Consider the following 14,034-nt stretch of genomic DNA (forward strand, 5'->3'; position numbering starts at 1 on the left):
GGTGATGAGTTCAAGAAGGTTCAATTAATACAGGTAATGAGTGCAGAGTAGGAGGGCTTCTTAAAGAAAAACAGGTCTGAGAAAACCAGAATTCTTGCTGGTTGGTAGGTGATCAAATACTTATTTAATGGAATAAAATGCAACTTTTTTTTTTATTTTTATATTCTGTCTCTTACAGTTGAAGTGTACCTATGATAACAATTACAGACCTCTCCATTTTTTGCAGGTGCGAAAACTGCAGATATGGGGTTAATTTGCAGGTTAGTAGCATTCTGAAGCTGACTGGCCTCCATACTGAAAGGCCCGGCTACTGGGAGGAAATTAACTTTACTGCTCCTGGAAACCTCCAGCTTTCAGTTGTAGAGGTGCGGCCAGTGCAGCTTCAGTCACCGATCCGTAACACAGTGAGTGAGGGCTGTAACCACACCCCGGCACTGACTGACAGCCGGCTCTGCACACATACATTGCAGAGACACCTATCAGTCAAGGTGCTAGCGTTTGCTTACATTCGCAACTCACTGTGTACTCATCATTGACTGAAGTTGCACTGGCCGCACCTCTACAACTGAAAGCCGCACTTTCGATGTGGCTGCCCACATCGAAAGTACAAAGAACAAAAACATTCTTCTTTTAAATCCAGAAATACACTGTTACATATACGTTTAACAGACATTAGCAGCTGCAGGAGTTAGATAACCACTGGCTGGTGAAAAGCAGTAGGCACACCACATTGTAAAATTAACCAAAAGTTAAAACAAAAGGGCACAATGTGAAATATGAGAAAATGAAAAAAAAAAAAAAAATCCCAGAAGAGTGAACAGTGACTTTATGTTTATTGTAATTTTTCTGATATGCAGGTTTATTGTAAGACCCTGCACACAATTACATAAGATCTACCTTGTAATTAAATACCTAAAATAGACCAGAGCAAAAACACGAAAATACTACAGTCTGTAGAGCAATGCCGGCTTTGCAAGGTTCAAAGTGTTAAATACTCATGTGCTCATTCCAGCAGATTAATTCTCAATGGCTTTTTATCCATTTAATAAGGTTATGCCAAGAAGAATTTTATTACAATGCTAGAAATAGGATGTATTAAATATAAGCAGCTCATTGTATATGCGCCACGTCTAGATCAACTAAAGGGGCACTAGAAACGAATGACAACATAGCCAGAAAGAATACAAATACCATAGATCGATCTATCTATCTATCTATCTATCCCCTTTTTTAAATCAAAGTATGTAGAAAAAGATAGGGAGATTAAAAAAGGATGGTGCAAAATGACCGCTTCGGTATTCACAACCGAGAGAACATAATACTAATTTATTAACATTAAAAGACCCACTGTCTATCCATGTTCTATTCATATAGTGACTTCCCTTGGTGGCATGGCAGATGTCTAGGCAGTAGTCCTGCTCTGCCTGATGTGTGCCAACATATCCTCGGATATGAAATCCACTCTTTCAACCATGCGTTGTTTCAGGACAATTCACCAATGTTGCGCACGATCGCCATATGTAGTACCCTCCGAATTCTTTCCTTGGAGCTACATCACGGAATCAATGCATCCAACAGCCTAGCTACAGCATCTGAATGACCTGAGACAACATACAGGAAAGTTGTATATCTTTGTACCGTGAAGCCAGTAGATAGAAAAATATTCAGAATGGAGAGTCCTCAGTGGTTGATATCTTTTAATGGCTAACTGAAAAGATGGTAACAAATGGCAAGCTTTCGAGACTACTCAGGTCTCTTCATCAGGCATATAGACAATGACATGTAGACATATCACTAAAGCAGAGGAGTCCACGTTGGAGGATATGCTGGCACAAGTCTGAACAGAAATGGACCACCACCTAGACATGGCACCAATGGAAAGCACTTTGAACATTTGTAGTGTATAGATGAAATTTGATAGTAAGTCTTTGTATGTTAATAAATTTGTGTTGTGTTCTCTCAGTTGTGAATACTGGGGTTACCATTTTTATTCACCCCGTATATTCTCTTGGTTGTGAATCAGTTGGATCACACTGTATATACAGTAGAGCTCTATTTTTACAAGGTCACAAAACTACAAGATTGTTATAAGTAATTGTAATAAAAAGGTCCAATACTTCTAGAACATTGTAATAAAAAAATGAAGAAACATAATAAAGAAGAGTAAATAAACTTTGTGGCATTTCCTTTAACCATATCATTCCCTCAATGACATAAGTTTTCAGCAAGAATCTATTTTGGAAACGGAAGTGTTCAATAAATTTTATTTTAAGTAAACATTTCTCACAAAAGTGAGGATGTCCTTCCCTTCCTGTGTTATAGAAAAAGTCTAAGCGTAATGTATAGCGTTTATGATAGGTTTTTACTGAATAACTGAGAATTATACTGTATTTTTCAAACTGAAGTACATATTTTTAAAGTAAGAAAAAATCTTGCTAAAAAGTGTGTGCATCTCATAGACCAGAAGTATCCTCCTGTGGAGAAGAAAGCAGACACAGTGTCTTTCCTAATCACTGAGAGAATGGCTTGGTCTCCTCCTGTCTGACACTGATCTATTTGATCGATGCAAGGCCTAAGAGCAAGCTGCATGTACTGAGCAGCTGAAGGACCTGCAGCCCAACTAGCTCATGGATCTTTGAGGCCATGTGATCAACCACATGCCTAGAAGGACCTGCAAAATGTGGTAATGTATACAGTGTGTGAATGTATATATGTGTATATAAATGTGCATGCAGGAAATCTTTGTGTACATAAAAAGCTATATGTGTATATACAGTAAATGTATATAAATGTGCATGTAGCAGAGCTGTGTGTGTATAGATGTGCATGTAGCAGAGCTGTGTGCGTATATAGATGTGCATGTAGCAGAGCTGTGTGTATAGATGTGCATGTAGCAGAGCTGTGTGTATATAAAAAGCTATGTGTATATACAGTAAATATATATAAATGTACATGTAGTACCGGTGTGTATATATAAATGTGCATGTACCAGATCTGTGTGTGTGCATATAAATGTGCATGTAGCAGAGCTGTGTGTGTATATAGATGTGCATAGCAGAGCTGTGTGTATATAAAAAGCTATGTGTATATACAGTAAATGTATATAAATGTGCATGTAGTACAGGTGTGTGTATATACATGTGCATGTACCAGATCTGTGTGTGTGTATATAAATGTGCATGTAGCAGATCTGTGTGTGTGTATATAAATGTGCATGTAGCAGAGCTGTGTGTGTATATAGATTGGCAGGTAGCAGAGCTGTGTTTCATGTAACAGTTGTTTTATGTAGCAAAGCTGAGACTGCATTTAGTGTTCATCTAGCTGTGCTGTTTATATGTTTGTACCAAGAGTGTACATATTATTTACAAAATGGAAAGAGGGAGACATATCTAAAGAAGAATATAATGCTGTCTGCAGAACCTGCAGGGCACAAATTAGATTATCTAAAGCTGACAATGAATTGAGGCTTGTAAGAGATGTCAAAAGCAATAATAAAGGATTTTGGGGATATGTCAAAAGTAAAAGAAAAGTCAAAGATGCTATAGGATTTTTACAGGATGAAAATGATGAAATGATAAGACAGGATGTTGAGAAGGCCGAACTTTTAAATTCCTATTTTGCATCTGTTTTCTCTCAGAAAGGAAATGTAACATCAACTGTTCTTCACTGTCCTATTAAGGGAATAGAAGAATCCAGGATATCTATAAGCAGAAATATACTGAGGAAACACTTAGCTAACCTAAATGAATTCAAGTCTCCAGGTCCAGATGAATTACACCCCAGAGTACTGAAGGAGATAGCAGAAGAAATTTTTGAAATCTTTGAAAATTCTTGGAGAACAGGAGAAGTCCCAGAAGACTGGAGAAGAGCAAATGTTGTTCCTATCTTCAAAAAGGGGAAGAAGGTGGACCCAGGCAACTATAGGCCGGTGAGTCTGACTTCTATACCAGGAAAGATCTTTGAGCAAATTATTAAACAACATGTATGTCAGTACCTGGATAAGAATGAAGTGATTAAACAGAGTCAGCATGGGTTTGTAACTAATAAGTCATGTCAGACTAACTTAATTTCCTTCTATGACGGAATCACTGATTGGGTGGATCAAGGAAATGCTGTAGATATAGTATATCTTGACTTCAGCAAAGCATTTGACAAAGTATCTCATACAATCCTTATTGAAAAAATGACTAAGTATGGAATGGACAAGGCAACTGTTAGGTGGATTCATACCTGGCTTAGTGATCGGACCCAAAGAGTGGTCGTAAATGGCTGCACATCCAGTTGGAAGAATGTCTCAAGTGGGGTACCACAGGGCTCTGTCCTGGGCCCTGTATTGTTCAACATCTTTATCAACGATTTAGATGAAGGAATTGAGGGTAAACTGATTAAATTTGCTGATGACACAAAGCTAGGAGGGATAGCTAATACTAGAGAAGAGAGAGAGAGGATTCAAAAAGATATAAATAAACTGGAGAAGTGGGCAGCAACTAACAGAATGGTTTTTAACAGGGAAAAATGCAAAGTACTACATCTGGGCAATAAAAATGAAAAAGCATATACAGAATGGAAGGAATAGGGCTAAGCAACAGCACATGTGAAAAAGACTTGGGTATACTAATAGATCACAGACTGAATATGAGTCACCAGTGTGATGCAGCAGCAAAAAAGGCAAATGCAATTCTAGGATGTATTAACAGAAGCATACAGTCTAGATCACGTGAAGTCATTATTTCCCTCTACTCCTCTTTGGTCAGAACTCATCTGGAATAGTTTGTCCAGTTTTGGGCACCACATTTTAAAAAAGACATCAACAAACTGGAGCAAGTTCAGAAAAGAGCGACCAGAATGGTGACCGGTCTGCAAACCCTGTCTTATGAGGAAAGGTTGCAGGATTTGGAAATGTTTAGTTTGCAAAAGAGAAGACTGAGAGGAGACTTAATAGCTGTCTACAAATATATAAAGGACTGTCACATTGTAGAAGGATCAACTTTATTCTCATTTGCACAAGGAAAGACTAGAAGCAATGGGATGAAACTGAATGGGAGGAGACACAGATTAGATATTAGAAAGAACTTTTTGACAGTTAGAGTGATCAATGAGTGGAACAAGCTGCCACGAGAAGTGGTGAGTTCTCCTTCAATGGATGTCTTCAAACAGAGGCTGGACAGACATCTGACTGGGATGATTTAGCGAATCCTGCTTTGAGCAGGGGGTTGGACCAGATGGCCCAGGAGGTCCCTTCCAACTCTACGATTCTATGATTCTATTGTGTGTGCAGTAAAACCATGTGAGTGTAATACACAAACTGTAGAGAATTCAACCTCAGTGCGTTAAGGTTAGTGATATTGACCCCTCCACTTTACACCACAAGGGAAGTTTTAAATATTATGATTTTTTTTTGTTGTTGTTATTTTCTGCTGTAAAAACCTGGGGTGTGTCTGATGGTAAGGTGGGTCTTAGTACGGTATTTGCATATATTCAAAGTAATTTACGCAAAAACAAAAGTTCTGTGATTTTTATATAGAGCTTTTTTTGCGATGATTGGATGGTATGCATAATTTCCTCTCAATGACTGATCTCCACCACATTGCCACAAAGCAATACCAGGCTGTAAGTATAAACATCGGCAGTCCACGTTAGTATCTCAAGAATTCTAACTGCAAGTACAAAGCACAAAACAACTATGAGAATGCGTACAGGCAATTGAAAGACTTTCAGACAGAAATTTGGATAGTTGGCAAATTCCGTTCCTAACAAAAATAAAAAACAGAGTGGTGAAGGCATCAATTCTATTACCCTTTCTACTCTCCCAAGATATGCAAACATTTTCATTCTTGCTGAAAGCTGCAGCAAAGTTGAGCTACCTGTTTCTGAGATGTGATACCATGCCCTCAGCTTCCTCTTTAGAAGTTTGATAACAGGATATATAGATATAGAGTGCAACAGGGCCGGGATGAGGGGTAGGCAGGATGGTCACCTGCCTAGGGTGCTACTTCCTGCCTCCCTGAGGGGGATGCTCTGTGCTAAATGTCTGTGTTCGCCCAGCACTTTTCAAAAGTCGCAGACATTCAGCACAGTGACGGCTGAGGTGCGGTCACACAGGGGAGCGGTATCAATCACTGACACTTCTTATCCATTCATTTTTTTTCTCATTAATCCCTTTACCCCGAGGGTGGTTTTCACGTTAATGACTGGGCCAATTTTTACAATTCTGACCACTGACCCTTAATGAAGTAATAACTCTGGAACACTTCAATGGCTCTTGGTGATTCTGAGAATGTTTTTTCATGACATATTGTACTTCACATTAGTGGTAACATTTCTTCGATATAACTTGCGTTTATTTGTGTAAAAAATGAAAATTTGGTGAAAATTTGGAAAATTTAGCAATTTTCAAAATTTGAATTTTTATGCCCTTAAAACAGAGAAATATGTCACACAAAATAGTTAATAAAATAACATTTCCCACATGTTTACTTTACATCAGCACAATTTTGGAAACAAAATTTTTTTTGTTAGGAAGCTATAAGGGTTAAAAACTGACCAGGGATTTCTCATTTTTACAACAAAATTTACAAAACCATTTTTTTAGGGACCACTTCACATTTGAAGTCACTTTAAGGGGTCTATATAGCAGAAAATACCCAAGAGTGACACCATTCTAAAAACTGCACCCCTCAAGCTGAGCAAAACCACATCAAGAAGTTTATTAACCCTTCAGGTGTTTCACATGAGAAGAAGCAACATGGAAGGAAAAAATTAACATTTAACTTTCACAAAAATGAACTTTTAGCAACAATTTTTTATTTTCACAAGGGTAAAAGGAGAAAATGAACAGAAAAAGTTGTTGTGCAATTTCTCCCGAGTACGCTGATACCCCAAATGTGGGGGAAAACCACTGTTTGGGCGCACGGCAGAGCTCGGAAGAGAATGAGCGCCGTTTGACATTTTTCAAACTAAAATTGGCTGGCATTGAGATCGGACGCCATGTCACATTTGGAGAGACCCTGATGTGCCTAAACCCCCACAAGTGACCCCATTTTAGAAACTAGACCCCCTAAGAAACTTATCTAGATGTGTGGTGAGCACTTTGAACCTATAAGTGTTTCACTAAAGTTTATAATGCCAAGGAGTGAAAAAAAAATTAAAAAATAAATTTTTACACAAAAATCATTTTTTAGTCCCCAATTTTTTATTTTCCTGGGGTGCCGACACTATCTTCGCACAGGTAAGATGGCGCCAGAATTTTAATGCGATTACCGCGACTTGGGTGACCTGGGCCTTACTATTCCGTCCATGGGAAATAAGGCCCAGGTCACATGGACGAACAATACGTCAGATGGCAGAAATGGGTTAATGTACATTCTGCACCCCATCTTGACTGAAAAAACAGAAATGTAGACATTTTTGCAAATTTATTAAAAAATAAAAACTGAAATATCACATGGTCATAAGTATTCAGACCCTTTGCTCACTCATATTTAAGTCACATGCTGTCCATTTTCTTGTGATCCTCCTTGAGATGGTTCTACTCCGTCATTGGAGTCCAGCTGTGTTTAATTAAACTGATAGGACTTGATTTGTAAAGGCACACACCTGTCTATATAAGACCTCACAGCTCACAGTGCATTTCAGACAAAATGAGAATCATGAGGTCAAAGGAACTGGCCAAGGAGCTCAGAGACAGAATTGTGCAAGGCACAGATCTGGCTAAGGTTAAAAAAGAATTTCTGCAGTACTCAAGGTTCCTAAGAGCACAGTGGCCTCCATAATCCTTAAATAGAAGTTTGGGACCACCAGGAGTCGTCCTAGACCTGACCGTCCATCCAAATTGAGCAATCGTGGGAGAAGAGATTGGGGAGAGAGGTAAAGAAGAACCCCAAGATCACTGTGGCTGAGCTCCACAGATGCAGTAGGGAGATGGAAGAAAGTTCCACAAAGTCAACTATCACTGCAGCCCTCCACCAGTTGGGTCTTTATGGCAAAGTGGCCAGACGGAAGCTTCTCCTCAGTGCTAGACATATCAAAGCCTGCATAGTTTACTAAAAAAACACATGAAGAACTCCCAAACTATGAGAACTAAGATTTTCTTGTCTGATGAGAAGAAGATAGAACTTTTTGGTGATAATTCAAAGCGGTATGTGTGGAGAAAACCAGGCACTGCTCATCACCTGCTCAATACAATCGCAACAGTGAAACATGGTGGTGGCAGCATCATGCTATGGAGGTGTTTTTCAGCTGCAGGGACAGGACAACTGGTTGCAATTGAAGGGAACATGAAGGCGGCCAATTAAAGAGATATCCTGGATGAATACCTCTTCCAGAGTGCTCTGGACCTCAGACTTGGCCAAAGGTTCACCTTCCCACAAGACAATGACCCTAAGCACACAGCTAAAATAACAAAGGAGTGGCTTCAGAACAGCTATGTGACCATTCTTGTCTAGCCCAGCCAGAGCCCTGACCTAAACCCAATTGAGCATCTCTGGAGAGACCTGAACATGGCTGTCCACCAACGTTCACCATCCAACCTGACGAAACTAGAGAGGATCTGCAAGGAAGAATGGCAGAGTATCCCCAAATCCAGGTGTGAAGAACTTGCTGCATCATTTCCAAGAAGACTCATGGCTGTACTAGCTCAAAAGGGTGCTTCTACTCAATACTGAGAAAAGGGTCTGAATACTTTCTTTTTTAATAAATTTGCAAAAATTTCTACATTTCTGGGGTTTTGCAGTCAAGATGGGGTGCAGAGTGTACATTAATGAGAAAAAAATGAACTTTTTTGAATTTACCAAATGGCTGCAATGAAACAAACAGTGAAAAATTTAAAGGGGTCTGAATACTTTCTGTACCCATTGTACCTGTACTGTAGGGGCATCATACTGTATATTGGGGGTCTGTTGTGGATATCACACTGTATGGGTGGCCGTGGTGACCATCATACTGTGTAGATGAACAATGTGAGGAGTTGGTACAGTTAAGAGAGAACAACATGGTGGGCTGGATGAAGGCATAGTGTGAAAAGAGGCACAGAATGGATATGGAAGTAGGCAGTGTGAAGTGAGGACACAATATGGAGAGAGGTTAGCATGGAGGGGGACAATATGGAGATATAGAAAGTTTAAGGGAAAACAGTGGAGAAGGGACAGCTACGATATAGGCCATGGTTCGGCAGGCGGTGTGATGGTGTGGCAGTTATATCTGATAATGGCAAACAGTAGGGTAGTTATAGATCATTCAGGTGGACAGTGTAGCAAGTGTAGCTCATAAGGGAAGACAGCGTAGAGGTCACACACCATAGAAGGTTTATTTAGGGCATAATATGGAAAGATACTTTTGTGAAAAGTCATCATGGAGTCTGAATAAGATGGAGGCCAAACGAAAGAACAAATCCAATCAGAGAAGAAGTCCCCTATAAGATACCTGAATGTACATGTTTATTTGTGAGTCTGCCTATGTCTCATCAGTACTATGGTTCCTGTATGGTCTGCAGTCTGATGATTGATAACAACAACTCAAAGCATCTCCTTACTACTGGGAGTTGTAGGCTCATATGACACACATGTATATTGGTCAGACTTAACAATACAATTGAGTGCTGTGCTAAGTTTGGTGATGTAGTCATGTACTTATGGTGATTCTGGTGATGCATTTGTGTACTGATGGTGGTTCTGGTGATGTATTCATGTACTGATGATGGTACTGGTGTATTTATTTATTTACTGATGTTTGTTATTGTGCTATATTCATGTTCTTTATGGTGGTTCTCGTGATTTATTCATGTACTGATAGAGGTTTTAGTGACATATTTATTTACTGATAATGGCTCTGGTGCCTTATTTTTGTACTATTTATGTATGGCTCCATATTCATGTACTGATGATGGTTCTGGTAATGAATGCAACAATGAAACAACCATCACTACATGAATGTCACCAGAACCAAAATGAGTGTAAGAATACGACACCAGTTTTATACTTTTGCTGGTATTTTTTGGGTGGAAAAAGGTAACAATTTTAGTGTAAGTGGTAGTTTAGAGCTTGTTCAATGACACATCTGAGGGGGAGGTAAGTTAGGGGTCCAGTTACCTTAGCCTCTAATCCATTCCTTTGCGTGGAGGCAGAGTTCATCTGGGGAGGGCACCATTGGCTTCATCTGCCTAAGGCACCAAAATACCCTGCAGTGCAGCATCATAGAAAATATGACAGAACATAGAATCTCACTTCGAGACAAAATCTGGATTGAGGAGTACTAGCAAAATATCATGAGGCGATTAAGTGGTAAGACTGATAAGATAAAGGTGCGTCTCATTTCCTTTCTATGCTCCTTACTGACAGAAGATGGGTATTACAGAAACTGTGATTCTTTGCTGCAAATGACTTTTTGACGTTATCATCACAAGAAAACGATCTTAAATCCCTATAAAAAAGAAACATTCCAGAAGATTTATCATATTACTTTTCTTAGGGTATGTTCGAACACACAGTGTTTTTTTGCAGCATTTTTTTCTGCATGAAAATCACAAGGGTTTTGGCAGGAAAAATGCTGCGTACATTACACACGTTTTTGATGTGTTTTACATTATTTTCCTAAATATTTGTTAGGCATTCAATTGAAAGGTTAAGAAAACGCTGCAAAAAACTGAAAGTATTGACATGCTGCAGTGTAACAAAAAATACACCACAGCTCAAAAAGCACGAAAATGCACTGTATGAATGAGATTTTATTTTGCAGCTACTTTAAAACACAATAATGCCACGTGTGAACATACTCCATATTCTAATTGTGTCTTGGAGTGTGGATTTTCAAAACTGCTAAAACAATATTTTAGATATGACAATAATACCTGAAACATATTTAATACTTTAAAGAGTGACTGACCAGAACACGATCTCCAAGACGCAGATCCTTGTCCCCCTTCTTCACAGATCCACTGTCCGAAAGGTTAGATCCTGACTCATTTCCAGTTTTCATGGTGCTGTTTAGCACACTTTCCCGTAATGGCACAATACGGGTGGTCAGAGGCGGCGTGGCGGTTCCAGAATGTAAAGACAAGTTCTGAGTTGTCAAAGACTCCACTGAATGAGAATCGCTCCCTGTACCGTCAGGCTGTCGGGTCAGCTTAGAAGGCCTGGTAAATATTCCTTGTAGTGGTTGACACTCAAAATAACGTACTCCACCTACAGATCCATCATTTTTCCCAACCGGATCATCCAAGACAACTCCTGCCCATTGACCTGGAGCAAACTGGGTTTCTCCTAGATACTGTACAACTCCAGACTTTATTCCATTGACCCACACACGTTCACCAACTACAAAGTCTCCCAGAAACTCATCCCCCACTTCAGTGATCTTGGAACTTGATTTTTCAGCACCCACTGATGAAGTAGAACCCTGTTTATGCAAAGGTGAGCCTGTAAAAAAAAAGAAAGTTTTTGTATTAAATACCTAAAATTTTATTTATTTTATAATCAGAGAATGAATAAAGTTAATTGGATACAATTTCAGGTATAGTAACTATAAAAAATCTAATCCAATGGGGTGTGAAATCCTGCTGACACATTCCCTTTAACACAATATATATAATTATATAAAAGTGAAAATGACTTTTGCTCTGGCCTCACTGAGTCCATTACATCAATTCTTAGGAGAATTTATTGTATCCAGAAAGAAGACGCGTTAGTCTTTGCATTGTTTTTGCTATATGTTTCAGGATGTTATGACACCAATTGAGGTGGCAAAAATTTTATGTCAGAAGGGCCTCAACGTGGAGTCTAAATGCCTAATTTTATGATTGACATCTCCCTTAAGGACATGCTCACATGTTGAGTACTTGGTCACTTTTTTACCTCAGTATTTGATAGCCCCAACCTGTAGTAGAACATTCAGAGGTAAAGTATAATAGAAACACATCACCACTTATGTATTTATCACCCACTCCTGGTTTTGGCTTACAAATACTGAGGAAAAATACTGACCAAATACTGAATGTGTGACCTTGGCCTAAAGGGAACTCACTTGGTTTAGGTGCTGTGTGAGGTGGTGTGCCTGTGGGCTGGTGTAACATGTAGCCATGGGGACTTTGCCTTTCAGCATGGGCGCTTTGGGGAACCAGGTTGTTCCTGCTTATGTGCTGGTGTGTAAACGGTCGTCGGCACATGGTGAAGCACCTGAGATGTTTGCCGTGATGTGGCAGTGGGCTTCCTACAGGCTCACCAGAATGTTAAACTAAAATCCTCATGTTCAGTTTTGTAAATTTTTATCTAGCGGCATTACATCAATGTATGATTTTTGGGTGTACCAAGGAGGCATAAAGCAGAGCAGCCTAAAGAGGAGCCCCAGATAATTCTTTGAGCCACATACCCTTGGTAAAAACCATAAAAAATTATCCCTTAAATAAAAAGCACCATATCTCAGGAACTGAAAGGCATGCCAAAAAAGCAAAGCGTAATACTTAAGGGAGAAGTAGGAATAAATTAAGAGTAAAAATTGTCCACTTTTAAGCGGGTGACAGATCCTCTTTAAAAGTAATGACTCCAAAATATTTATGTACACTTCTCCTTGCAAAAAATATGATTTATTTGGATCACCAAATAATGTTTTATTTGATAGGAAGGAAGCCTGATACCATAAACAATAGAAAGTCTGTTAAAGGGGTGTTGTTCTCTTTTATACTTTGTTCTCTTGTCTATTTGTTTTTATACTAAAGCCAGACTAGTGATCAGTTGTGAATTGATCAGCTGTTCTCACAGCTGAATATACATCTATCTAATACATAGACAGACCAGGTGCCCCCAAGCGACAGCCTCTGTCAGTATCGACCCCTCTCATGGAAAGCCATGTCTGAGACAGTGACTGTTGTAATTTGTGTAATCAAGTATTAAGTAGCTTCATTCTACCATACTGCTGCTTCCAAGCACCCAACAATACTCTAAACATTACCGCGTGACTGCAATACATGATCTGCTAGTACTACTATTGTCACGTAGAACATCAGACAAATGACTGATGTGCGCTGCGAGCACGGAAAAGCGTTTCTGTGACTGTTACTATGGCAACTAAAAGAATTTAATCCAAGGTCTGTAACAAAAAAGGTATTCATTAAGAACACGCATTGTCAAATACTAGAGCAAACAAAAGGCTTCCCTCTCTAGGAATGGTATAATACATATAGAAATGCGTCTGCTGAAATCACCAAACGTCATGTCAGTGAAATCAGAAATACTACATGTGGGATTTTCTTTGTTGTAAGTGAACGGTGACCAATTCTTGAAGTCAATTTTAATATAAGTAGAAATAACCAATAAGAAAATTCACTGCCAGAAACATTTCTTCTTGGCAGATATAATTCGGTCTACTACAATGCAATACTTATTTAAAGGGAACCTGTCATGTTAAATATGCTGTCTGCTCACGTTAGAGAAAAAAAAGAGCTGAACAGAGCCATATATAGTTTGGTGGAAATACAGTATAAACTTGCATTTTATTGATTCAAATGACTGCTCTTTTTATGTCCAGGAGTCCAGTGGACGGTCCCATCCCATCCCTGTACGATTGCGCACACTCAGATTGTTGTTTAGATGGGACCAGTCACTCACTGGGCTACTAAGCACAGAAAAACCTGGGATTGAAATGAATAAAATGCAAATTATACTAAATATTTTCCACCAAAATAGTCCCCTGCTTTGTATCTTACCACCCACAAGTAGGTCTGCATACACAACGGACAACAAGACAGTTTCCCTTTAATACAACTTTAGGTAAGAGAGACTAAAAATAGCAAGACTAAGAGACGGTCCTTAGTTGTCAAGGAAACTGCGCCAGGTCTCCATCCCCCCGATGAATTAAAATGAAAAAGCACTCAGCGCCACAAAATCTCTCTCTAACTTGCAAGTTTGTATTCTCATCTGTTTCTCTCCATTATGTAGTACAGCAGAGTGAGAAGAAGCGGGAAATTCCTAGCCTTTTTGCAGACCAGGGGGGATTAGAGACAGTGACAGTGGTGTTAAGGCCTCCATATTCAGTAGACTAACATTG

General features: G+C 39.2%; 1 protein-coding gene across 7 annotated transcripts in view; it reads right to left on the minus strand.

The window, feature by feature from the left end:
- Window positions 1-14,034, minus strand: part of CLIP2 (CAP-Gly domain containing linker protein 2) — a 188,119-nt gene that overhangs the window by 79,724 nt on the left and 94,361 nt on the right. For all 7 annotated transcript variants that reach the window (XM_073574816.1, XM_073574828.1, XM_073574855.1 and 4 more), the window contains one exon: window positions 10,879-11,411. In XM_073574816.1, the coding sequence (XP_073430917.1) occupies window positions 10,879-11,411 (533 nt within the window). The remainder of the gene's footprint in view (window positions 1-10,878; window positions 11,412-14,034) is intronic.

The sequence above is a fragment of the Dendrobates tinctorius genome, unplaced genomic scaffold, assembly GCF_039654945.1.
Source record: "Dendrobates tinctorius isolate UK_male_01 unplaced genomic scaffold, ASM3965494v1 ptg000007l, whole genome shotgun sequence".
Taxonomy (NCBI): domain Eukaryota; kingdom Metazoa; phylum Chordata; class Amphibia; order Anura; family Dendrobatidae; genus Dendrobates; species Dendrobates tinctorius.